At 43.8% G+C, this 27144-nt stretch overlaps 2 protein-coding genes across 4 annotated transcripts in view; one reads left to right on the top strand and one right to left on the bottom strand.

Moving 5' to 3' along the window:
• The window catches only part of SHTN1 (shootin 1), a 237435-nt gene extending 216424 nt beyond the window's left edge, over positions 1-21011 (top strand). For all 3 annotated transcript variants that reach the window (XM_029610484.1, XM_029610482.1, XM_029610483.1), the window contains exon 17: positions 20107-21011. In XM_029610484.1, coding sequence (XP_029466344.1) covers positions 20107-20335 — 229 coding nt within the window. In that variant the 3' untranslated portion in view covers positions 20336-21011. The remainder of the gene's footprint in view (positions 1-20106) is intronic.
• Positions 1-27144, bottom strand: part of ENO4 (enolase 4) — a 291356-nt gene that overhangs the window by 11542 nt on the left and 252670 nt on the right. The window lies entirely within an intron of this gene.

Raw genomic sequence — 27144 nt, 5'->3', positions numbered from 1 at the left:
GAGCAGTTTCCAAAATGGTATGACAAGGGGAAATAATCCCATCATAGAGCAGGCTACTCTGATTGCTTACAGTACTTCATATGGTGTCAGTTTGGGATTTCTGTTCTAAAACCTTGCACATGCAGAAACCACACCAAAAGAAGAAAAAAAGGGGGACATCTTTTTTCCTTTCATAACTTTCTCCTTTATTGGGTCTCACTGCAGTGGCAACCAAAAATTTAATTTACAAAGAGGCTAATAAATATAGCTTCGTGTGGGGTCAGGGACTTGCATCTATACTGAGTCAGTGCTGAACAGGAAGGTTTTATTTTTTTCCTGTGAGAAGAAAGGAAGCCCTTCAGAAAATGCTGACTTTCCCCATTAGATCTGCCAGGTACTTGCCATTGATGGCCACGATTGGAGATAAGATGCTGGGTTAGTTGTATTATTGGTTTGACCCAGCATGGCATGTTATGTTGTGAGCAGTAGTACCAATTTTCAACTCTTCAACAGTAGGTACTGTTTATTTGCCCATTTTCATAAACATTCATAATTCAAATACCTAACAAAAAATATAGAAAACATCAATCAAAAGTGAAAATACATTTTTCTCTGTGGACAAGCAGGACAAATTGCACCACATAAATGGGTTACATTATCTAATGGTGCTGGCTCAGTCATGCTGTCTTAGAACATGTGCAGGAATTCCTGTATATCAACCACTCAACAAGTTTCCTCAATCTCATTTTCTTTGCTGCTGTGGTAAGATATGGTGTTCTTTCTCCTTCACCAACTATGTTTTTCTCTAACATTTATCACTTTTTTCACTAAGGATCCTCTGTGCTCATCCCCCATTTTCTTGATTTCTTTTACTGGTTTTGCCTTCATCACCTCCACTGAGAGCTACATTTATCATATAATGATTCATGAATCTATTGCATTCACATATTCCCCAGCTACAGTTAAAAGCCTTCTAGGATCATCGGCCAGCAGAAATGCTATTCAGATAGTCAAAGCGATGAAAGAAGAAAGCAAAGACTCTAAAGTTGATATTATCATCCAACTGGGAACCAACGACCTTGCTAGAAACAGCATCCAAGCGGTACAGAGAGATTTCCAGTCTCTAGCGAAGCAGATTAGTCACATGGCGACAACCATTGCCTTTTCAGAAGTGTTACCTGTTCATGGAAAGGGGAAGGAGAGGCTAAGTCATATTGATAACTTCAATGTATGGCTCAAATCCTGGTGTAAGAAACAAAGTTTTGAATATATTGGGGGCTGGGGCCATGTATGGACCAGTAAAAAGCTCTTTGTCAAAGATGGCTTACATCTGTCTATGGCAGGAAAAAGGATCCTAAGTGATAAATTCAAATCCTATGTCATAAGGCATTTAATCTAGATGCCGGGGTGGCAGAAGGAAATTAGAATGTCACCCCACAAATACAAATGAAATGAAAAGAGTGAAGAGGATAAGAAAGGTCAGCTAAATAAGTCACAAAAGGAGTCCAAGAAAAGCAGTAACCTGAATGAGAAAAGCTGGAAAGCTATGAGCACAAATGCTTGTAGTTTGGGCAATAAAATCCCAGATCTGCAAGCCCTAATGGTGGAGGCAGACTTGGACATTGTTGCTGTCATGGAGAAGTGATTCACGGAATCTCATGGTTGGGATACGGCCATACCAGGGTATAACTTTTTAAGGAAGGACAGAGAGGACAAAAAAGGGGGAGGAGTGGCTCTTTATGTCAAAAACAATATCCAAGCATCTGAGCTGCAAAGAAGAAGCATTATGGGCCGACCTAAAAAAAGATGATGGGGCATCTATTTTTATTGGAGTGGTTTACAGGCCTCCAAATCAAATGGAAGAACTTGACAGAGATCTGGTTGAAGACATCCAAAAAAATGGGAAAGAAAGGAGAAGTGGCGATTGTTGGAGATTTTAATCTGCTCGATGTAGACTGGAGAATCTCTTCTGCAGAATCTAACAGTAGGAGAGAGATTGGATGCCCTGCAAGGAGCTCTGTTCAAACAAATGGTAATGGAACCCACGAGGGAGGGAGCTATACTCAATGTAGTGCTCACTAATGGAGATAATGTCTCTAATGCCCAGGTGGGAGCCCACCTCAGCACCATTAATCATCAAATGTTATGGTTTCATGTCACAAATAGGATACGGAGAAGTCGCACAAAGTCCCAAGTTTTGCAGTTCAAAAACACAGACTTTGTTGAAATGGGGAAGTACCTGGAGGAAGAACCAGAAGGCTGAGAGAAAATGAGAGATGTGGAACAACAGTGGACCAAACTAAAAGGAGCAACTACCAAGGCAACTAATCTATATTTTAGAAAAGTAAAGAAAAGCAAAAGAAAAATGAAACCTATCTGGTTCTCAAAGGAGATGGCTGATAAAATAAAAGCTAAAAAAACCCAGCATTTAAGAAATATAAAGGATCCCAAAGGGAGGATCCCAAGGAAGAATATCTGGTGGAACTGAGGGAGATGAAGAAAGTAATCAAGAAAGAAAAAAGTCAAGCGGAAGAAAGGATTGCCAAAGAGGTAAAGCGAGGTGATAAAACATTTTTCAGATACATCAGAGAAAGGAGAAAAGTCCAAAGTGGTATAGTGAAATTGAAAAGTGAAAAGGATCAATGTGTGGAGAGAGACGAAGAAATGGCAGAAATTTTAAACGAATACTTCAGTTCGATGTTAACTAAAGAGAACCCTGGAGAAGGACTGTGGCTAGTTAACAAGAAACTGGAGGGTAGTGGAGTAGATGAAACTCCGTTTACAGAAAAGAATGTATGGGAAGAGCAAGGAAAACTGAAAATGGGGCCTGATGAGGTTCATCCCAGGATACTGAAGGAGCTCAGAGATGTGCTGGCGGGTCTGCTGTATGACCTGTTCAATAGATCCCTAGAAATTGGAGTGGTGCCAAGTGATTGCAGAAGAGTGGTGGTGGTCCTGCTTCACAAGAGTGGGAGCAGAGAGGAGGCTGGAAACTACAGGCCGGTTAGCCTCACCTCGGTGGTGGGAAAAGTAATGGAGTCATTGATGAAAAAAAGAATAGTGAACTATCTACATTTTAGAAGAATTGTTGGACCAGAGGTAGCATGGATTCAGCAGGGGAAGGTCCTGTCAGACAAACCTGATTGACTTTTTTGATTGGGTGACTAGGGAATTGGGTCGAGGAAGAGTGCTCGATGTCATCTACTTGGATTTCAGCAAAGCTTTTGATACGGTCCCACACAGGAGGCTTGTGAATAAAATGAGAAGCTTAGGAGTGAGTGCCGAGGTGGTGGCCTGGATTGCAAACTAGTTGACGGACAGAAGACAATGTGTGATGGTAAATGGAACGTACTCTGAAGAGAGAGCGTTGTTAAGCGGATTACCGCAAGGATTGGTGTTGGGACCGGTCCTGTTCAATATTTTTGTGAGTGACATTGCGGACAGGATAGAAGGTAAGGTTTGTCTTTTTGCGGCTGATACTAAGATCTGCAACAGAGTGGACAAGCCGGTAGGAGTGGAGAGAATGAGACTGGATTTAAGGAAGCTGGAAGAGTGGTCGAAGATATGGCAGCTGAGATTCAGTGCCAAGAAGTGAAGAGTCATGCATATGGGGTGTGGAAATCCAAAAGAACTGTACTTGATGGGAGGTGAAGGGCTGATGTGCACGGAGCAGGAGAGAGACCTTGGGGCGATAGTGTCTAACGATCTGAAGTCGGCGAAACAATGTGACAAGGCGATAGCTAAAGCCAGAAGAATGCTGGGCTGAATAGAGAGAGGAATATCTAGTAAGAGAAAGGAAGTGATGATCCCTTTGAACAGGGCCTTGGTGAGGCCTCACTGGAGACCTTATCTTCAAAGGGACAGAGACAGGATGGAGGCGGTCCAGAGAAGGGCGACCAGAAAGGTAGATGGTCTATATAAAATGACTTATGAGGAGAGATTGAAGAACTAAATATGTATACCCTGGAGGAGAGAAGGAGCAGGGGTGATATGATACAGACTTTCAGATACTTGAAAGGTTTTAATGATCCATGGTCAACAACAAATCTTTTCCGTTGGAAAAAAATCAGTAGAACTAGGGGTCACAATTTGAAACTCCAGGGAGGAAGACTTAGAACCAATGTCAGGAAGTATTTCTTCACAGAGAGGGTGGTGGATGCCTGGAATACCCTTCTGGGGGAAGTGGTGAAGACTAAAACTGTGAAGGATTTCAAAGGGGCATGGGATAAACACTGAGGATCCATAAAAGCTAGAGGATGGGAATGAAGAGAAGAGCCATGGATGGGGTGGCTTGCTGGAATGGTGGCTACTACCTGGTGATTACTACCCTTACTCAATAAGCCTTCACATGGTTAATGCAACTCCAACATTGCTCTCTGCTTCAATGGCAAGGGGAAATGTGGAAAAGATTTGCATTCAGACAGCAACCAGCAAGGACTGAATTACACAGTCTGGATAAACAAATAAGCATGGGGGTAGCTTGCTTATTGCGAGGTTACTACCCTAATCAAATTAAGCCTGATACTTCACTTTGCATATACAGCATTGCTCTCTGCTTCAACGACAGAGGGAAAAGAGGATTTACGTTCAGACAACATTCAACAAGGCATGGATCTGTGCAGTCTGGGTAAACAAGCATCGGGATAACTTGTTTGATGCGGCGGTTACTACTCTTAACCATTAAGCCTTATGATTCACCTTTGATGCAACTCTAACATTACTCTCTGCATCAATGACAGGGGGTGGCATGAAATTTGAATCAAACAGTTACCAACAAGGGCCCTGAACTCCACTTATTGGCCACCTTCTCCAACTCATTCCCAAACAAAAGTGAGCCTTTAAAGAGTAACTTCGTAAGGTTAGACTCTGAGGTCGCATCAGCTGATCAATTTCTCAGCCATAACTGACGCCTGGCCACTATTACCGAAGCTATCCCTCTGGCTGAGGTGTGGACCAAATCACAGCCCACATCTGCCAAAAATGCGGCTGCTGGTGCCATCACTCCCCTGAAATTCATACCAGATTCATTGACCTCCTGCAAGAGAAGTAAAAAAGAGTGAGCCACCAGGGAACAAGAAGAAGCTATCTGCAAATTCATTGCCACTGCTTCAAATGCTTGCTTAAGGATGGCCTCAATTCTCCTATCGTGAGCATTCTTTAAGGCCGCTCCTCCCTCTACGGGAGTCGTCTGCTTGGTGACGGCACACACAAGTACATCCACTTTCGGAAAACATAACTGTTCTCTTGCAGCTGGATCTAGGGTTACAGTCCTTCCAAGACTCGCCCCTCTTTGAAATTAGCTTCTGGAGCGCCCCACTCAAGATCAATCAATTCTTGAATGGCCTCCATAATAGGGAAAAAAATGAAGCTTTACGCAATGAAACCAAAATGGGATCTTTCTTTGGCACAGACATGGATTCAACCCCAGATACTCCCATCTTTAATGTCTGGGTAATCAGAGCCGGTAATTCATCTCTGTGAAAGAACCGCAACATAGTTCTATACGGTTCCAGTCCTGGAGGAATTTTCCCATCCTCCAGGAAAGTAAGGATTGGCTCCATCATCCATGCTATCCGAGTCCCTATTGGGAAAGACCGGCCACTGATCTAGGAGTACTCTGCCTACTTGCAGTGGTCAGGCAGGAGTTCACCAGTTGGCAAGGTCGGATGGATCAAGTGTAGGTTTTTTCAGAATGGGTTTGATAATGGCATGTTTAAGATTTTTAGGGATGATGCCAAGGGTGATGGATCTGTTGATGATATATGAGATGGGCTTGGCAATGATGTCAGGGATGGAGAGGAGGGTTTTAGTTGGAATGGTGTCAAATGGGTGTGTGCATGGCCTCAGTTTTTTTAAGATGGATTCAATTTCCAATGAGGAAGTAGTTTCAAGTGTAGGTAGGCTTGCATTGGTGTTATCGTCGAGGCGGACGGTGGATGCCTGAGTGTGAGAGGGGGGGGGGGGGGGGGGAACCTGACATAATGTTGTTAATTTTCCTGTGGAAGAAAGTAGCCAGGTCTTCACACTTGCCTTGATCGTCTGCGTCTTGTGTTATATTTGGGCTGGATTTTGTTAAGCTGTTTACTAGTTCAAATAGGGCTCGAGGATTGAATTGGAGGTTATGGATTCTGACAGTGTAGAAGTCTCTTTTGGTTTTATCGATAGCTGTTCTGTATGTGTGGAGGAAGAATCTGAAGGAATTTAGAAGTGCAGGGGAGGGATTTTTATGCCACTTTCTTTCTAATTTTCTGAGGTTGTGTTTCATGGATTTTAGCTCAGTGGTGTACCATGGTTGTTTTTTCTTTTTAGCTGGGTCGATCAAACAGGTTTGCATGGGGCAAAGCTTGTTAGCTATGGCGTCAGTACAGAGGCTCCAGGAGTCAAGAGCAGTTTCAGCGTCAGTTAAGTCGAGCTTGTTGAGTTCTGTAGTGAGTGCAGTAACTAGGTCTTCTTGTTTGCACTTACGCCCGAAGTGAATAGTTTTTTTATTGCCTTGTGTGGGTGTGGAGGTTTTATTTATAGTGCAGGTAATGTCAATGCAGTAGTGATCAGACCAGGGGACAGGGGAGCATAAGGGTAAGGTGGTTTGAATTTGGGTATTGGTGAAAATGAGGTCAAGGGTGTGACCTGCTCGGTGAGTGGGGTTAGAGATAAGCTGCTTGAAGCCTAGAGCGTCTAGTGCAGTTAGAATGGCATCACAGGGAGGAGAGAGAGGATTAGCATCAACATGGATGTTAAAGTCTCCTAGGATAATAGAGGTGAGTGACAGTTTGTGTTTGGAGATGTATTCGATTATGAGGGAGGGGTTCTTTTCAAGAAGCCCTGGGGGAGGATAGGCTAGGCAGATTTGTAAGTTAGATGCAGTGAATATGCTGATCTCTAGCTTGTGTGGTGGGGGAATGGGTTTGAGTGAAATTTTAAAGGCCTTCTTTGCTGCAAGGAGGAGACCGCCTCCTTTTTTTTGGGGCCTGGGAATTGAGAAGATATCATACGTGTCAATCGGTAAATGGTTGATGATGGCAGTGTCGGTATCCTTTAGCCATGTTTCAGTAATGGCTAGTATGTCAGGATTGTCGTCAGTGAGTATGTCGCTTATTAGAACAGTTTTTTTTTTAGATGGATTGTGCATTTAGGAGGAGGATTGTGAAGGTAGTGAGGCCAATTATTTGTGTAATAGGAGTGGTCATGATGGGAAGAAGGTTCTGTGACACTCTCTTGGGAATTTGGGGGGGGGTAGTAATGTGCCTCAGGATAGTGTTTGATAGTGGGCATGAAGAGCGTGTGCATGGTTGCTGAACAGTGGGTGACAAGGAAGGCCTACAGGGAGAAGAAGACAGGAAATTGTAGTGAGGTAGGGGGGTGATTGACTGTAGGTTGGTATGGGACGAGAAAGACTTTGGGGGGAAGGGGGGGGGACGACTCAGTATGTATGAGGATGTGGGGGGAGACGGGAGGGAGGGAGAACTTCAGAGAAACAGGTATAGGAGTATTCTTAGAAGGTATGAGGTGAATAGTAATTGTAAGAGTCTTTCTCTTGGGAGAATTAGTCGATTGGAGTTCCTTGGGGAGCCGTGAGTTGAAGATGGTGGTGGCTGGAGGAGTATAGACTGGCTTGCCCTTCGAGGTGTTGCAGCGAGAGTAGACGTTGAATTGGAGCCGTATGAGATGGAGTTGCGGGGGCCTAGAAGGGGACACACGAAGGGGCACACTAAGGGGCAGGCCCCTTAGGTCGCACTCCTTCGTGTGCGCGACGCTGCAGTAGCGCGCCCAAGTTTAAATGTCTGGAAGTCCTTCCTCCCAGGCGTCCACGTGGACGTGGCTCCCAGCCCTTGATTGGGGCTCAGGGAGGGGAAGATGGCGGTGCGTGGGCGTCGGCAGCGGCGCGGGTCTTACTTTTCCCCGTCTCTTTCTCTCCCTCTTGGTGGGTCCGGAGGCTGCGTTTCTTTGGATTTCTCGGTGTTGGTCTCTTTTTTTTTTTTTTCTCTCTTTTTCGGTGTTTCTCACAGTGGTGTTTCTTTAGTTTCCGGTGCGTCTCTCTTTCTCCTTCCGGTAGGTCGGGGCGGCTCCGGGTCGGGTCCGGTGCGAGATGCGGCGGAGGAAGGCCTCGGTTTGGCCTATGGCCAGCTGTGGCAGCCGCGATGTGCAGCAGAGGCCTCGATGCGGTGGTGGTGGGTGCGGGCAAGGGGAGCAGGAGGCTCAACACCGAGTCAGGTAGGCCGCGAATATAAATAAATAATGATGTATATTCAGTGGTGCAAAATAATGCTGTATATTCAGTGGTGACTATTCTTCTGATCAAACTTTGTGTAATGAATGCACATGTCTGCCTGGCAGAGAAGCCAGGCAGACATGGAGCCACATTTCGCTATTATCCAGCTGCTTCAGAGCCAAGGAACAAGATTTTGAGATAATGGCAACTCATGTCTATGGCAGTGTCCCAAATCTGCTCAATACTAGGCATTCCTTTTCAAAGGAAGCTGCTCATTGTACTATCCAATCAGCAAAGCTAATTTTTCGTTCACAAATATGTGCCAATTGTAGACTATTAGCAGAACACATTATCTTACTACTAAATTCTTGGCTAATAGGCAGATCCCCACTTGAAAAAGCCTGTATTATAAAAATAAATTCTATTCAATGGTGTCATGGATGCAGACATTGAAGGCGATATATCCAATATTCTAGCTCCTGTTAACTGACAATCACAATTCCCACCCTGAGGGAATGAAGCAACCTGATCAATCACACAACACTGCAATTCAAAAATTGTACACCGAAAAGATTATTGGTGCCTGTCTGCGTTGATTCAATAAATTTTTGTGTTCTGACAGATGGACTCTTAGCTTACATAAGAACATAAGAAATTGCCATGCTGGGTCAGATCAAGGGTCCATCAAGCCCAGCATCCTGTTTCCAAAAGAGGCCAAAACCAGGCCACAAGAACCTGGCAAGTACCCAAACACCAAGAAGATCCCATGCTACTGATGCAATTAATTAATTAATTAATACTGAGCCACTGTACAGAAGAAACACCATAGCACAAGCATTCCCTTATATTGGTGTATGTTGGAGAATTATTATTGAAAGGGAAGAGGTTGGTTGATGTATACTGATGCAATTAATAGCAGTGGCTATTCCCTAAGTAAACTTCATTAATAGCAGTCAATGGACTTCTCCAAGAAATTATCAAAACCTCTTTTGAACCCAGCTACACTAACTGCACTAACCACATCCTCTGGCAACAAATTCGAGCTTAATTGTGCATTGAATAAAAAAGAATTTTCTCTGATTAGTCTTAAATGTGCTACTTGCTAATTTCATGGAATGCCCCCTAGTCCTTCTATTATCTGAAAGTGTAAATAACCAATTCACATCTACTCGTTCAAGACCTCTATCATATCCCCACTCAGCCATCTCTTCTCCAAGCTGAACAGCCCTAACCTCTTCAGCTTTTCCTCATAGGGGAGCTGTTCCATTCCCCTTATCATTTTGGTTGCCCTTCTCTGTACCTTCTCCATCACAACTATATCTTTTTTGAGATGCGGCAACCAGAATTGTACCTAGTACTCAAGGTGTGGTCTCACCATGGAGCGATATAGAGGCATTATGACATTTTCCGTTTTATTAACCATTCCCTTCCTAATAATTCCTAACATTCTGTTTGCTTTTTTACGTGTAATTTTCCCCAACACAGATCTTCATATATGGGAATATTAAAATATACACTACAAATACAGAATCAAAAGTCAAATAATGTTTTAACACAACCTCTTGTCCAGAAGAAGTATCTTGGAAAATGTATGTGAAGATTGCAAGTATTCAGCCACTCATAAAACTAATTTATGGAGGCAACCAAACCTTTCCATTGCTAATCTTTTTATGGTAGAATTTGAACAAATCAGATTAGGTTGCATCATACCCTTGGGGTGGGATTGAGATTGTTAGTTAACTCAGTGAGAACAGTATTGGATATATCTCCTTCAGTCTCTGCATCTTTAACAATAGCATTAAATGGAATTTATTTTTATAGTATAGACTGTTTCGAGTGGGGACCTACCTGCTAGCTATGTTGAATATAATAGTCAGATCAAGCGTTCTGCTAATAGTGTGCGATTGGCATATGTATGAGTGAACAACTAACTTATGCTGATTGGACAGTACAACAAGCAGCTTCCTTTAAAAAGAAACACCTTTTCCTTTTGTAGATTCAAGATGGCTGCCTAGTATTGAGCAGATTTGGGATGCCATCACAGACATGATTTGCTTTTGTGTACTCTAAAATCTTTTTTCTTGGCCCTAAAGCAGCTGGATGATAGTGAAACATGGCCACATTTGGCCTGGCTTCTCTGCAGATAAGAACTCTATTTGTTACACAAAGTTTGGTCATCGCTATTGAATATTAAAATACTGTAGCTTTCTGTAATCATTGGGTGCACACAAAATTGTTTTGGACTGTACATAATTGGACTTTAGTTTTTACATGAAAAGATTTTTCCTATGTTGGCAGCTGTAGCTCTTGTTATAAATCACTGAAAATAGTTGTGATTTTACTATGGGCTGTATGAGATTTTTTCCTATTTAAAAATGGTGCAATCTTTGAGGCGGGATCACCACTACTGGAAAGATAAATGAGAAACTAATTGTTACAACAATGCAAGGATTAAGAAGCCTTTAATCTCCGTGGTATTTGGGGGGGGGGCACTTCCATACTTATAATGTTGTGAAGGGGTTTTTGAAAAAACAGTTTAAACATTTGGGGGTAGATTTTCAAAAATGGCGCGTTGGCGTACTTTTGTTGGCGCTCCAGGCGCAAACAAAAGTACGCGGGATTTAGTAGATACGCGCGTAGCCGCGCAAATCCTGGATCGGCGCCCGCAAGGCTACCGATTCCGTGTAGCCGGCGCGCGCCGAGCCGTGCAGCCTACCTCCATTCCCTCCAAGGCCGCTCCAAAATCGGAGCGGCCTCGGAGGGAATTCGCTAACGCCCTCCCCTCACCTTCCTCTACCTAACCCACCCCCCCGGCCCTGTCTAAACCCCCCCCTACCTTTGTTGGGGGATTTACGCCTCCCAGAGGGAGAAGTAAATCCCCGCGCGCCAGCGGGCCACTGGCGCGCCTAGACACAACCCGGGGGCGGTTCCGGAGGGCGCGGCCACGCCCCCGGACCGCCCTGGGCCGAAACCACGCCCCCGGGACCGCCCCCGAAACGCCGCGTCCCGCCCCGAAAACGGCGAGCCGCTCGGCCCCGCCCCCGACACGCCCCCTCGGAAAACCCCGGGACTTACGCGAGTCCCGGGGCTCTGCGCGCGCCGGTAGGCCTATTGAACATAGGCGCACCGGCGCGCAGGGCCCTGCTCGCGTAAATCCTCCCTCTAATCCTTCCTTTTTTAACCACCTTTTCTGGTCCCTCTGTTCTTTTTCCCCCTCCCTCTCCTCTCCTCTTCCTCTCTCATAATTTTCACTCAGTGCTCCCTCTCCTCTTCCTCTCTCATAATTTTCACTCAGTGCTCCCATGCTCTATTTTTTCTCTCGTTACTTCCATATGTTATTTAATTTTAATTTTTTAATCCATTTTTTTTGTTTTCCTGTAAGGCATCTGGTAAAGATGAACAATTCAAACTCTGTGTTTTATTATTGTTCCAACAGGTTTTTATGTTTTGATGTTCTTTGTTACATGTAATGCTTTTTCAAGCAAGTTTTAATTGTTCAATGTAAACCGATTTGATTTGCATCTAATGCAAGAAGACCGGTATATAAAAAAACCAAAATAAATAAATAAATAAATCACGCAGCAAGGTCTCGAAGCAGGAAAGCAAGAGGTGAGGTCTACCTATGATGTCTTCGAGACAGCTGCCAGGGTGGGTGCCATGGGCATCAGTGCCCATAGGATGGCCTGGATCTGTGCATCTGACCTACGGTGTGAGGTCCAGGAGGAAATGGCTGACCTCTCCTGTACAGGAGAGAATCATTTTGAGGATAAGGTCAGGGATGCGGTAGTCCAGTTGAAGGATCACCATGAAACCCTTCAACAGCTATCCACCAGTGCTTCGGACCCACCATCCTCCATTAGGAAACCTTCCCAACCAAGTTCTAGGAGGCCCTTCTATAGGCAGTGGAAGTATTATCCCCCTGCCTCCTGAACTCTCACACCCCTTACTGCTTCCAGGGACCGCTCCCATCAACAGAGAACTCCTAGACCACAGCCAGTCCCCCCAACAGGCCCTGGCTATGGGGTTTTGACTGGAGGCGAGAGAACATGAGTCAGCACATTGTACCCCCTGGCACCTGATCCCCAAGTGGGAGGCAGATTCTCTGCTTCGCCCATTGTTGGCCGATCATCACCTCGGATCGATGGGTTCTCACTATTGTTCGACAGGGGTGTGTTGTCTAAATTTCATAGAAATCCCGGAGGAGTCTCCCCCATGTCCATTGTGGGGTTTGCCTGCCCAACAGGACAACTTCTCACAGAGCTGTCCGCCCTCCTACCAGCAGAAGCGGTAGAACCCATTCCCCGAAACCAGCAGGGTTAAGGGTTCTATTTTAAGTATTTCCTGATACCCAAGAGAACTGGAGGCTTGCACCCTATTCTCAAACTCAGGGCTTTGAACAAATTCCTCCAAAGGGAGCAGTTCAAAATGGTTTCTGTGGGTACTCTGATCCCCCTACTCAAAAAGGGGGACTGGATCTGCTCCATTGACCTCAAGGATGCCTATGTCCCCACTGCCATCTTCCTCAGACACAGGAAATATCTTCGTTTTGTGGTGGGGAAGGTTCACTACCAGTACAGAGTGCTGCTATTTGGGTTGGCCTCAGCCCCTCGCATCTTCACCAAATGCCTAGCAGCGGTGGCAGCACACCTCAGACACCATGAATTGTATGTCTTTCCTTATCTAAATGACTGGCTGGTCAAAAGTGATTCCCAAGCAGGAGCACTGGACGCTTTGTTCCTGCAGTCTCTAGGTTTTGTTATCAACTACCCGAAATCCCACCTCTGTCTGTCTCCCCACTGGACTTTATAGGAGCCAGGCTGGACACAGTTCAGGCAAAAGCATTCTTGCCCCGTGATTGGGCCCTTGCCCTGTCCTCACTGGCAACCTTGGTGCACAACAGTTAGTGCGTAAGTGCCCGCCTACTGCTTTGCTTGTTGGGCCACATCGTAGCCTCAGTTCATGTTACCCCAATAGCCCATCTCTGCATGCACAGAGCACCATGGACTTTGCGATCTCAAATGGCAGAAGGCATCCCAGGACCTTGAGGCCCATGTCTCCATCATGCAACCTCTGAGAGTCTCTCTATCCTAGTGGGAGAATTTCTTCAATCTGAAGTGGGGATTCCCCTTCCAGATTGCCCCGCCTCAAATAGTGTTCACGACAGATGCCTCTTCCCAGGGCTGGGGGGCCCATGTGGACAACCTCCACATGCAGGATCAATGGACTGCTCAAGAAGCTCTATGTCAGATAAACCTCTTGGAGCTTCGGGCGATTTGTTACTCACTTTGGGCATTCTGAGACTGCTTGTCCCACAAAACTGTCCTAATCCGAACGGACAATCAGGTTATGTTGTGGTACATCAACAAGCAAGGAGGTATGAGGGTCGTTCCCTCTCTGTCAAGAGGCTGTGCAGATCTGGTCCTAGGCTCTGTTGCAAGGGATGTCTCTGCAAGCAACATATCTGCCCAGGACGCTGAACATGCTGGCAGACCATCTAAGCTGCTCCTTTCAACCGCATGAGTGGTCCCTGGTCCTGAAAGTGGCAATTTTTGTTCCCTATTCAGGACGGACAGCCATCCACCCCCGATGCCTTCACCCTTCATTGGGAAATGGGTCTCCTGTATGCGTACCCTTCTCTTCCACTTCTCATGAAAACTCTCCTGAAGGTCCAGCAGGACCAGGGGGACCATGATCCTAGTGGCGCCTAACTGGCCCAAGCAGGTCTGGTTTCCTCTTCTTCAGGAACTGTGGATCAGGGATCTCATTAGCCTGGGGACTGCGCCCAATCTGAAAGCTCAGAATCAGGGCGCTCTGCACCATTCGAACTTCCAGGCATTAGCCTTGATGGCCTGGATGTTGAGCACCTAGTCCTTCAGCCCCTGGATTTCTCAGAAAATGTCGCCCAGATACTGGTAGCTTCCAGGAAGCCTTCCACTAGGAAGTCTTACAAGTTGAAGTGGAAGAGGTTCTCGGTGTGGTGTGAGGGGCATGAATTAGATCTATTTACATGATAACTTCCCAGATTCTTGGATAACTTGTAGCACCTTTCCGAGGCTGGGCTTAAAACCACCTTGGTCAGAGTCCATTTAAGCCGGTGCACCCATCTCGGTTCAGCCTATAGTATTTCTCTTTATGTGGGGCCTGCTTCAGCTAAAGCCCCGTTTCGGCCCCCCATAGTTTCCTGGGATCTCAACGTGGTGTTGGCATGGCTCATGCAGCCTCCTTTTGAGCCTATGCGCACCTGTGAGCTAAAATTCCTCACCTGGAAGGTCTTAATCCTGGTGGTGGTAACTTCAGCTCATAGGGTAAGCGAGCTTCAGGCCTTGGTGATGTACCCACCTTACACAAAATTATTTCATGATCATGTGGGTCTGCATACACATCCCAAGTTCCTGCCTAAAGTTATGACTGAACTTCACCTTGATCAATCTATTGTGTTACCTACCTTTTTTCCAAGGCCCCATTCCCATCAAGAGAAATGGGCTTTGAATACTTTGGATTGCAAGAGAGCTCTGGCCTTCTACTTAGAATGCTTTGCAAGCCATAGACAGTCCACCCAGCTATTCATATCTTTCGATAAGAACAGATGAGGGTCGCGGTGGGTAAACAGACCTTATCCAGCTGGCTAGCAGATTGCATCTCATTCTGCTATGCGCAATCGGGCCTTCAACTGGAAGGCCAAGTTCAAGCTCACTCTGTGAGAGCTATGGCAGCATCAGTGGCCCACTTACGGGCAGTCCCCCTTACCGAAATCTGCAGGGCTGTGGCGTGGAGCTCCCTCTACACGTTCGCTGCTCATTACTGCTTGGACAAGGATGGTCGACAAGGTGGTAAATTCGGCCAATCTGTCCTGTGCAATCTCTTTCAGATTTAAACCCAACTCTTCCTACCTAGGGCCCCCTAGTTGAAGCCAGGCTGTCTCCCCACCGTCCAACAGTACCTCAATTGTTTTTGTGCCCGTTGGCACCTTGTTTAGTACTGGTTGGTCTTGGGTGTTGCTGGGAACAGCCTGGAGCTTGGTATTCACCCATCTGTGAGGACTACCATCCTGCTTGTCCTAGGAGAAAGCACAGTTGCTTACCTGTAACAGGTGTTTTCCTAGGTCAGCAGGATGGTAGCCCTCAGGAAACTCACCCGCCACCCTGCGGAGTTGGGTTCTCCTGCGTTTTGTTATTTTACGTTTTCACTTGTATTTTGCTATGTTACAAGACTGAAGGGGGACCTCGCATGGATGCGCAGATAGCATGCTGGGCATGCTCAGTGTGCCAGTCAAAGCTTCTAGAAACGCTGACAAAAGGTTTCCGTGCCAGGCCCCATCTGTGAAGACTAACATCCTGCTGTCCTAGGAGAACACCTGTTACAGGTAAGCAACTGTGCTTGGTCTGGCAGTAGAGGTGGTAGTAGCTGAAATAGTAACAAATTTAAAAACAAAACAAAACAAAACATGAGGACAACCACAGAGAATCTTTGAATGCAAGGACATGAAGACAAAGCCTGAGTTTGGGTAAGCTCTGCAGTATTGCATCAGAAATGGCCAGGTTAGCTGGGCCTTTATCCTTATGTGCTGACATTACCTATATTTCTGTGGCAACTTTTAAGAGAGAAGAGGAATGGCGTGGTTGGCAGACAAGTGTGGTGCAAGACTACCATGAATGGGCAAGGATCAAGGGATTACACTGGCCAAGTATAAGATGGGGAGAATCAAGAATACCACTGTGGACTAGACAGATGGAAAGGAGGGGAGGATAAGAGATAGAGAGGCTGGAGAAAAAGTGGTTGCAATAACTGAGCCAAGAGTTTTGAATGCAGAGGAAGGAGGTGGTAGCTGACAAAACAAAGGGACCTTGGGGAGGAAGAAAACTATAGAAAAAATAGAATAGGGGTGGCCAACTCTGGTGCTTGAGAACCACAAAGAGGCCAGGTTTTTAGAATATCACAATGAATATGTATGAGAGAGATATGCATGCTCTTCCTCCCTTGTATGCAAATCTATCTCATGCATATTCATTGTGGATATCCTGAAAACCTGACCTGTTTGTGGCTCTTGGGGACTGGGATTGGCCTCCCCTGATATAGAATTTAAAGTAGCAGAGTAGGCATGCACAAGCAGACAGACTAGGTTGACCAAATGGTCTTTACCTGCCAGTATTGTCTGTTTCTCCTGACTTTTTTCTTAAAGTGTGTAATGGTTTTAATACATTCAGACTGCTCCTTAATGGTCTCTGTTCTTTTGAAAATGTTTTTCTCAGATATGGATTGCTGTCTTTAAAGCATATAGCGCTAGTTCATTAGATTTTACACACAGTGTAGGTGCATGAAATTGAAATTGACTACTGTGTGAACTGGAAGAAAAACCATGGCCAGTTCTCTGCTCCTTAAAAATCCCATAATATGATTTACACGGCTGGATGAAGGACTCTATTTATAAAGAATGCTCTGAAAATAGTTATCGTACAGACATATAAACTTTCCTTAAGAAAGCTGAGGTTTAGTTGGGATGGAGTCAGAGGCTCTTTTGAAAGGCTCCTATATAATACCGAAGGTGGCCCCCTCAGCACTTAGTCAACATTTGTTTTTGGGTAGGAGAGGACTCCTGAAGAGAATGAGCCCCCTCAGAGAGTACAGCTTAATCTGATGATCTTATACAATTAAAGGATTTGCTCTCCTCTTCTCTTTTGTAATTTTAGTAACCTGGAATTGTCTACTGTCACTGCAGGAAACGTCTCAGCCCCTCAGCAAGACATAGCAAGAAAGGTTTTCTGTGCACTGTTCATACATGGACAATTGAGCTTTAAACAACAAAATTAGTCTAACAAGAGACTGATCAAGAGAATTGAAGTTCTTGATTTTAGAATTATACTAAGAAAAGGGAAAAGTAGCTATTAGACAGTAAAAGTTTAAGGGTATTGGATTCCTATATAGTTTCAAGTGTGCAGTGCTTGTAGTTACATACAGAAAACAGCATTAATGGACAGGATGTGAAAAATCAAAGCGCAAGAATAAAACCAAAATCTTTGCTAGGATCTGCTTTTGTAAGAGCAAAGTACCAGATAGAAAAGGCAAGTTAATTATACAGGGCAGAACATCTTGGGACTTTAGAGACAAAATATTTTTCGAAGCAGAATTTTCTTGGAAGAGGAATTACTTGCATAGGGAGGAGCATCATGGGGACTTTAAAAAGAAACTCTCATGAGCAAAATGTTCTTAAAACAGGAATGGGCTCTGAGAGAGATTTGAAAAAGGTGTTCTCTCAGTATACTGGTGTTTTAATGTTAGCCAACAGTTTTATTTCTTTCCACCTCTTTTAACCTTGCTTGTAGCAGAGGCACAAAGAAGTGACGAAGTAGAGCCTGTGTTAGACTAAGCACCTCCTGCCACTTGGTAGACTGTAATACTGTGCCTTACCGAAGTAATTGCTCAACATTACACATCTATACCTGGTGTAGGAACCTCAGGTCCAAAACGAAACTTCTACTTCAAATCCCATCACCCAAAACTACATGCTTAACCATAACAAGAGAATGAGCATTCTCTATCGCAGGCCCTGTCCGCTGGAACACATTACCTCTTGATTTAAGATTCATCTCCGATTAAAAAAAAAGACTTTAGAAAAGCTCTCCAACATCATCTTTTCCTGCAGGCCTTTCCTGACTTATGTACAACTTAATTGCCTCACTGTCCCTTCCCTCCTTGGCATTTCCTCCTTGAACCACAGTGATTTTATTTGGTTTTATCCTCATTTAATCTCTCTTAATTATTTCATTATTTTCTTTATTGTTTTTTTTTTAGTTTATGTCCATTTTGTCAACCAATGTTTTTATGTCATATCATTGTCTATGTTTGGTTGTAACCCGCCGCGAACTTTGGAGGGCGTGGGAAATAAGCACCTTTTAAATAATAAATATGAATGATACTGGGTTGGGCTTTAAGAGAAATACTCGGTGCATATCATTTCCTTAGTGGGATTTAATTTGGTTTTCATTCTTTGAAAAAAAACAAAACAAAACAAACACCCCAACATATCTGTAATTTTTCTAAGCTTTTGGGGTTGTCAGTGATAGGAAGGGAAATGTTTCTTCCCTGAACAATTTCTTGCTGAAAATGATCTTTAAAGTATGTGGCCTCTGATGAAGTCAGTACTTACTGATGATATTTCCAAGCAAATGTGTCAATGTTGTCGTTGGACTGCGCCCGATGACCACTCAAACCTAGTGCTGTTTAAAATACTCTGAGAAAGGCGCCACAGATACTGGTCCAGGCATTATAGTCCCAAAACACAGTAATGACTTCACCTCCTTGGATTTTTTAGTAAACTACTTTAAGCTGACAGATTTAAATTTTTCATTTTCTTCTCCTTGAAGGTGGTAAATATGATTGCCGTTTTATCCGTTCTTATTGTAAATGAAATCTAAGAGTTCAAATTGTTTGGCTGTGCATCAGTTGTTGGAGCGCTGCCATGCACTAATGCAGACTCCCTACTGTGTGCCTGCTGAAGAATTATTCTTTGATTCACCAGACTCTGTTAAATAGTCCAGCTGTTGAGATTTGAAAGATAGTTACCTCCAGAAGTGAAGTAAAAAAGAAATGAAAGCAAAAAAGAACTTGGTATTTATTGCTTTGACTATTTTTTTTCATAGTGTTTAACAATCAAGTTTGTGGAGGTTGCATTTCATAGAATACCTTATTAATTGTTCCAGGGCTTATGAGTAAGGTGGCATTCAAATCCCACTAATTGTGATGTAGAAAAGTTTCTGTTGTAATATTATGCAGAAAGGAACCTAGCATATATTGGACAGACTGAGGGAACATTTGTGAACGTTACAAACGGTAATGCCACGCTGCAAAAGGATGACTTGATGACTGGTGATGGGATGCGTGTGAGTCTGTTGTCAAGTGCAGCTTATTTGGGCTTCACACTTGCAGCAAAGGGAAGCTGAACTCCTTTCCCCTTTCTCCCAGCAGAGATTAGGGGTGGGGAAGGGAGTGCGGGTAGCAGTTTTCGCATCCATCTCAGTTTCCTGGACTTTATTTCACAAGCTTGATGTCATTGGGCTGTGCTGGAAGCTGTTCCCTTTAGTCTTAGCTGCAACATTAACTCTCCTGTGAATGACTAGGAAGGAAGGTGGTTCTATTCATTCACACTTTCAGTACAGCAGCCAGAAGCTTTAGGTTTTTTGAGCATGTACATACTGATGCTGATTCAAAGAGTAGAATTTGCTCCATTTGGGTAGCAATGCTTCCTGGTATTGCATGGAGGAGGTACACTGGCTTTCTTTGTGTATATCGTCTCACTCTTCACTTAAAAATGTAAACATTTACAACTTATAGGCCGTGAACTGACACACAACCGAGTCTACTGCAGTGAAAAAATGTCTTTATCCTAACTAATATTTGTATATTTTATTTGCAATACTTTAATATTTTACTTTCTAAATTTCCATTTGATTTTTTTCAGGATTCAGGAGTAGTAAATGTAGAGTGACTGGACAATTGAAATGAAGCTGCCTGAGCAATGTTGCTGTGAAGTTATAATTAATTACTTGTGATAAGGTGAACAAATTTGTGCCTATGCCTGTTTCTAATGCAGATGCTGCAGAGAGGAGGTGAGGCATTGGAAAGAAGTAGAATATACTATTATTCAGTCAACAGCTATTAAAAGCCCAATACAATTTATGCTGGTATTTGCAGACAGTGCTAAAAGAAGTGCTGCAGCTACTTCTGGTACTTACACAAGGGAAGATAGTCACCTCTGGAAGCTGAGGCAGATGATCACATGTCTTCTACCCCCTTTCTTCCCCATGCTATTCCTTCCTTTCTCAGTGGTATGCTGACATACATAAATGGCCCAGACAATGTCTTCCAGTCACAGAATGTGTAGGACAGATTTACTGTGTTTCACTGTTTTCTTTTCCCTGTAGGTCATCAGCTAGCGTTGAATGCTCAAATGAAAATCGTAGCCATAATGAACAAACTGAGCCCTTGCCCATAGTATTAGATCCTGCCTCCACCGTTAAGACAAAGGCTACTGACCCACTGGCTAAAGCAACTGAAACTCAAGACCAGGCAGAAGATGAGAGAGACAAGTTATTATGCAAAGAAAACCCAGATGATGAGAAGGTTAAGGAGACTAACAGCTCAAATTGTTAAGTTCTTAAGCTAGTGTTGAAACATATGGACTTTTTTCTGTATGTTCCCTTAAAAGCGTGATGTGAAATCTCCAGCGCTCTATATTTTGGTTTCAAAAGCACCAAATCATCCCACAAGACAGAAATGTTACAATCACTACACGTAAGGAGAAGCACTTTCCCTTCACTGTCCCCAGGGATTCCTATGTCTTAAGTTTATTTTCTACTGTAAACTCTTGAGAATTGGTTAATTAGGATACCGGGAATATTCCATTCCAGCCATTGGATTGTTTATAATGAAAATCCTCTGTAAATGCTTTCTTAAGGTTTAATTTTGACTTGGTGAGTTTTCATCCATTTGGTGCCTGTACTTAAAATTCTTAGGGTTCAGGTCCCCAGGCATTTCCTCTGAAGGACGTGCTTGGTGAATTAGACCCTCAGTAAATAGAGACTTAATATACTAACAATCAAGCTCTCAAGTGGCATGTAATGTTATAATTGTCAACTCTGGGCTATATTATATAGCTTTCTTATAATTTCAAACAGCAATATTTCATGTATGCCCTGGCCAACAATTACAAACACAGTGCAGGGTTTGTTTTCTTTCTAATGATACTTGTTGAAGGTTGTGATGTACTTGAATGCACTGTAACAGTAATTTAACTATTAAAGAAAGAGGAATGCTTTACTTCTCTTCACTCTGGCTCAGTGTGCAGCTGTCAGATGCTGCTCACCTAAGGGAATCATAACTGCTGTAGGGCTTGTGTGCTTTTTGAGGAATGATTAGTTGAGCCAAAGGGCTTAAGCGTAAAAAGCTGTTTTAGTCAAATGCATGTTTTTACTTTTATAGAAGTCTTGCATTCCTGTTTTACAGGTACATGTTGAGAAGTGGGATCCTTTCTGGATCACTGGAGCTCGTGCCATTGTGATCACACCCACCCTGCCTACCTCTTTACTTATTACGGTAGTTTCCTTAAAGGGACAATACAACCTCCTTGCTGCAAAATGCACATTTACAGTCTGTGAGGAGGACATATAGACCGTTATGCCTTATCTAGTCTGCTTGTCTACTCACAACACAAGCAAGAAAATGCTTTGTCTGTTAGTCTTCTAACTACAGTTCTTAAGTGTTCTGAATGCCCACCATTTGCTTTGGTCTGTGTTCTGCTGCAGTGAGCTGGAACCATGACCATTTTAATGTCACTCAGTTCTTGATCACTTCTTTGCCATTTGTTTTTATACCTATACTGAAAAACAAAATTACTATCTGGGTAGACAGACTAATGGAGTAGATCTAATGTGGATTTAAAAAAGAGAAGACATGTTGACATAGTATAACTAGATTTTCAGAAGGCATTTGACACATTCCCTCATGAGAAACTAACCAGGAAATTAAAATGTGATAGCAATGGAGGTAATGTCCTATGTAACTGGCTAAAGGTTAGGAAATGGAGAATAGGACTGAATGGTCATTTCTCTCAATAGAAAAAGGCAAATTGTGGAGTGGCACAAGGCTCAGTACTGCTTTTCAATATATTTATAAATGATCTGGAAAAGGGAACAACGAAGGAGATGATCCCATTAACAGGTGAGACACAATTGTTCAAAGTTGTCAGATCATAAACAGATTGGAGGTAAGCTGTGTGTAAATTTAACATACTATACTAGCAATTTTTAAAAGTCCATTTAAACACCTGTAAAACCTTTTGACAATTCAATGCTATATATTGTAACAATTTTCAAAAGCCCACATATATGTATAAAACCAAGTTTTAAGAGTATAAATCCTTTTGAAAATTGAGGAATTGCAACTAGGTGATTAGGTGTCTAAATGCCAAATGAAATTTAATGTGGACAAGTGTAAAGTGATGCATATAGGGAAGAATAATCCATGATGCTGAGTTCCATATTACTACTACTACATAACACTTCTACAGTGCAACTTGATGCACACAAAAAACATACAGTGTAAGAGACAGTTCCTGGTTAGTACTTACAATCTAATCAAGACAAACATACAGGGCAAAAGAAACTTAGAGAATTTCATTTATTAAGACAGTAGTTAAAAATGAATGAGACAGTAAGCACGATAATCAGGGGTTAAGCTTTAAAAGCAGCCTCAAAAAGGTGGGTGTTTAGATGGGATTTAAATAAGGCAAAAGGAGGAGCATGACTAGCCAGTTTAGGAAGTCTGTTCCAAGCATATGGTTGGCACCCATCATTGAAATCCTTGTCCCTGTGCACGATAGTGGTCAAAAAAGCAAACAGAATGTTAGGTATTAGGAAAAGAATGAAAAATAAAACAGAGGATATCATAATGCTTTTGTATCTATCCATGGTGTGAACACACTGGGGTAGATTTTCAAACCAGCGCAAACACGTCCATGTACGTGTGCTACCTGGCGTGCACACAAGGACACTCGATTTTATAAAATTGGGGGTCGGCACGTGCAAGGGGGTGCACAATTGGGAGCGCTGAGCCGCGCTGCCTTCCCCCATTCCCTCCCAGGCTGTTCCAAAATCAGAGCGGCCTCGGAGGGAACTTCCCTAACCCCCCACTCCATTTTCCCTTCCCCTACCTCCCCCGCCCTTTCTCCCCTACCTTTTTCTTTTATTCCAAAACTTACTTCAGCCGACTGCCGGCGCGCGATCCCCGGCACAGCGGCCATGCAGAGGCCTCTGACCCCGCCCCCGGACCGCCCCTTTTTGCAAGTTCCGGGACTTACATGTGTCCTGGGGCTTTACGCGCATTGCTGGGCCTTTTGAACATAGGCCTGGCGCGCGTATGACCGGTTACGCATGTAAATCTTTGAAAATCCAGCCCACTGAGTATTTTGTGCAGTGCTGTTTGCCCCATCTCAAAAAAAGATATAGTGGAGCTAGAAAATGTACAGAGAAGGGCGACCAAAATGATAAAGGGGATAGAATGGCTTCCCTATGAGGAGAAGAAACAGCTGAGTGGAAACATGATAGAAGTTTATAAAATCATGAGTGGGATGGCAAGGATAAACAGAGAAGTTATTTAACCTTTCAGTTAGTACTAGGGGTCACTCCCTGAAGCTAACAGGTAGCACATTTAGTGCACAATTAAATTGTGGAATTTGTTGCCAGAGGATTTAATGAAAGAAGTTAGTATAGATTGATTCAAAAAGGGTTTAGATGAGATCCTGGAGGAAAGTCCATGAAACCATTATTAGTCATGTAGAATTGGGAAAGCCATTGCTTGTCCCCTGGTTATGAGCAAGAAGGATTAGATCCTTTCTTTGGGGTCCTGCTGGGTACTTGTGATCTGGACTGACCACTGTCTGAGACAGGATGCTGGGCTTGATGGTCTGACTCCCTGTCATTTAATTTCTTATATTTGTGTTGCTAAAGAAGCATATATCCTTAGTTGAGAAGCAGCAATTTGGAAGGAGTAAATGGAAGGGAGTCTTGAAAAATTCCAGCCGTAACATTGACTTTCATCTTACAATTGCTGCCAGCTGACCCATTTTTAGAGAGAAAAGGAAGTGTACATGCAAGTAGAAAGTATTGTAAAATTATTTTCTGTTTAGTGTGTACAACCTGCAGGGGAACAAGTCATGTTGTCTAAGAGACTGTGACAAACTATGGCCCCTCTTCAGTCCCGTACTGAGAAATCCCTTGCAGAATACCACCTGGAGTTACAAGCTTTGGTCAACACAGCCCCACAGGTTTTAGGATTTCACAAACATTCTTCTGCATCATGTCAGGTAGGAAAAGAAATAACTCTGCTCACCTGAAAACAGCTTGAAGGTTGTTATAACGGAATGACATCCAGTATTTTAGATGGAATAAAAATCAATTTAATATAATTTAAAAAAACCAGCACATGTTCTCTATATAGTTTTTAAATTCAAATTTAAGACTTCAGTCTAATGCAGTGATACAATCATATTTCTTTCTAAAAACAGAATTTTGGAAGTAAGTTCAGTCTAGGCCCTTTTACTGGTAGATGGAGATTAAAGGACTGTTTTGGCTTCTTAATTTTTCAAATAAAAGCATATAAGCAAAGAAAATAGGAAAATATAGCAAGTAAGGAGAAATTACTACTTACCTGATAATTTCCTTTTCTCTAATGAGGACAGGTTAATCCACACCAGTGGGTTATGCACCTCTACAAGCAGATGGAGATAGAGCAAAGCTGACATCATGGTATATATACTCCTGCACTGACATCAGCCTGTCAGTATACTCTGCAAAAGCCAACTGTGGACAACTAAACAATACATGATCATAACTATTAACAGACAACCATTCAAGCACTCAGTTAACAGGAAAACCCTGAGCTCAGACAAAGAATGTAGTATCACTAAGCTAGGGACTGGATCTGACACTTACCAGTAAACCCCGGAAATCATCATCATCATTGGCAGCCAATGGCAGGAAGGTGGATTAACCTGTCCTCATTAAAGAAAAGAAATTATCAGGTAAGTAGTAAATTCTCCTTTCTTAGCATTCACACAGGTTAATCCACACCAGTGGGATGTACCAAAGCTACTCCCGAACTGGGTGGGAGGCTGCCCACAGTCCAATCAACACACACGTGCAAAGGCTGCATCCTCCCGGGCTGCACCTCCAGGCGGTAATGCATGGAAAAGGTGTGGAAGGAGGATGATGTTGCAGCTTGGCAAATCTTGATAGGATACAACAATCTAACCTCCACCCATGACACTGCCTGAACTCTAGTGGAATGAGCCCTCACCTGACTAGGCAATGGCTGCTCAGCATCCACATACGTGGCCGTGATTTACTTCTTAATCCAGTGGGCTATTGTAGCCTATGACTCTGGCTCACCCTGTTTATTCCCACCATGAAGTATAAACAGCTGGTCTGGTCTGTCTTCCCAAGAGGTTTCGAAACCTCCAAATACCTCGTGATATGCCTCTTGACATCCAAGGTCTGTCAAGGGCAATATTCATCCGCATCTCTCTCCCTGTCCAGATTTGGCAGGGAAATTGATTGATTCAAGTGAAAATCTGAGACCACCTTTGGCAAAAAAGATGGCACAGTATGCAGCTGTATCTCCCCTGGAGTCACTAACAGAAATGGTTCCCGGCAAGACAAGGCCTACAGTTTGGAAACACTATGCGTAGAATAAATTGCCACAAGAAACGCTGTCTTCAAAGTAAGTAATCTTAAGGAGAGGATACGCAGTGGTCGAAAGGTGCAAAAAGTCTAAAACCAGATTAAGATTCCACAAGGGCACTGGTAATCTCAAAGGAGGAGGAAGTTACTTCACCCCTTTTAAGACTCGGCCCATATCCGGATGGGCCGACAAGGGTTCACCATTCACCTGACTTTGGAAACAGGCAAGAGCCACCAACTGTACCTTGAAGGAATTAAGGGCCAATCCCTTAATCAATCCATTTTGCAAAAAATCCAAAATGAGTGGGACCTTAACTAAATGAGGATGAAATTTTTATTCCTCACACCAAGCCTCAAATACTTGCTAAACCCAAACATAGGCGAAGGAAGTGAAGAACCTTCGCGCTCTAAGCAAAGTGGCATTCACAGCAGTGGAATATCCATGCTTCAGCAACCAAGTCCTCTCAAGGGCTATATTGTAAGACAAAATCGAGTCGGATCTTCATAAAGAATAGAACCCTGCCATAGCAGATCCCAGTGGATCGGTAATCGGCGAGGAGGGTACACTGGGCACCTTCACAGATCTGCATACTACGGCCTCCTGGGCCAATCTGGCGCTACCAGAAGCACCATCCCTGTGTGACTCTCGATTCTGCCCAACATGGGCTACGGGGGAAAGGTATATAGAAGCTTGCATGAGGGCATCGATACCCAAGGACTTTAGATCTCTCCTGAGACTGAAGAAGCGAGGAATCTTCGCATTGTGTGATGTCACCAGCAAGTCTAGAAATGGGAGGCCCTCGCGGTCCACTAAGGCTGGAACGCTTCGTTTGACAAGTCCCATTCTCCTGAATCCTAGACACTGTCTACTGCAAAAGTCTGCTCTTACATTGTCTTTTCCTGCAATGTGTGAGGCTGAGATCTTCTGAAGATGTACTTCCATCCATCCATGATTTGGGCTTTTTCCTGCGACACTTGCTGGCTCTTAATTCCTCCCTGGTGATGTAAGCCACTGCTGTCGTATTGTCTGACATTATTCAGACCACTTGACCCTGCAAGCAATCGACAAATTGCAAGCATGCCAATCGAACAGCATGGGCTTCCAGCTGATTGATGTTCCAGAGAGACTCTTCTGTACTCCACTGCCCTTGCACCGTCAACTCCTGACAGTGAGCCCCCCAAACCTGGAGGCTCACATCCATCATGAGTACTGGTCAGTCTGATTTTCGTAGGGAAACTCCCTTCCTTAGATGATCCGCTTGCAATCACCACTGCAATTGGATGGTTATCTCCACCGGTTAAGTGAAGCCGTATGTAGTAATCCTGACCCTGTGGACTCCAACGTGCAAGCAGTGTGTGCTGTAGAGGATACATATGTGCCCTTGCCCACGGAACCACATCTAGGGTGGCTGCCATCAACCCTAGCACCTGTAGATGAGACCACACCATTAGGCATATTGTTTCTGTCAATAGTCGCACCTGCACCCTCAGTTTCTGAAAATGTGGATCTCTGGCAAGAACAACCTGCCTTGCTTAATTTCAAAATGAACACCAAGATACTCCAGTGATTGGGTTGGCTGTAAATTGCTCTTGGCAAAGTTCACCATCCAACCTAGTTCCTGTAGCAAGGAGATCGCCTTGCGCAAGGCCTGAAGGCTCTTTTTCATACTCTTGGCCTGAATTAGCCAGTCGTCTAAGTGCAGGTGGATCAGAATGCCATCCTTT

Source organism: Rhinatrema bivittatum, chromosome 7 (genome assembly GCF_901001135.1).
Source record: "Rhinatrema bivittatum chromosome 7, aRhiBiv1.1, whole genome shotgun sequence".
Lineage (NCBI taxonomy): Eukaryota > Metazoa > Chordata > Amphibia > Gymnophiona > Rhinatrematidae > Rhinatrema > Rhinatrema bivittatum.
This window is presented reverse-complemented; position numbering and strand designations above follow the sequence as displayed.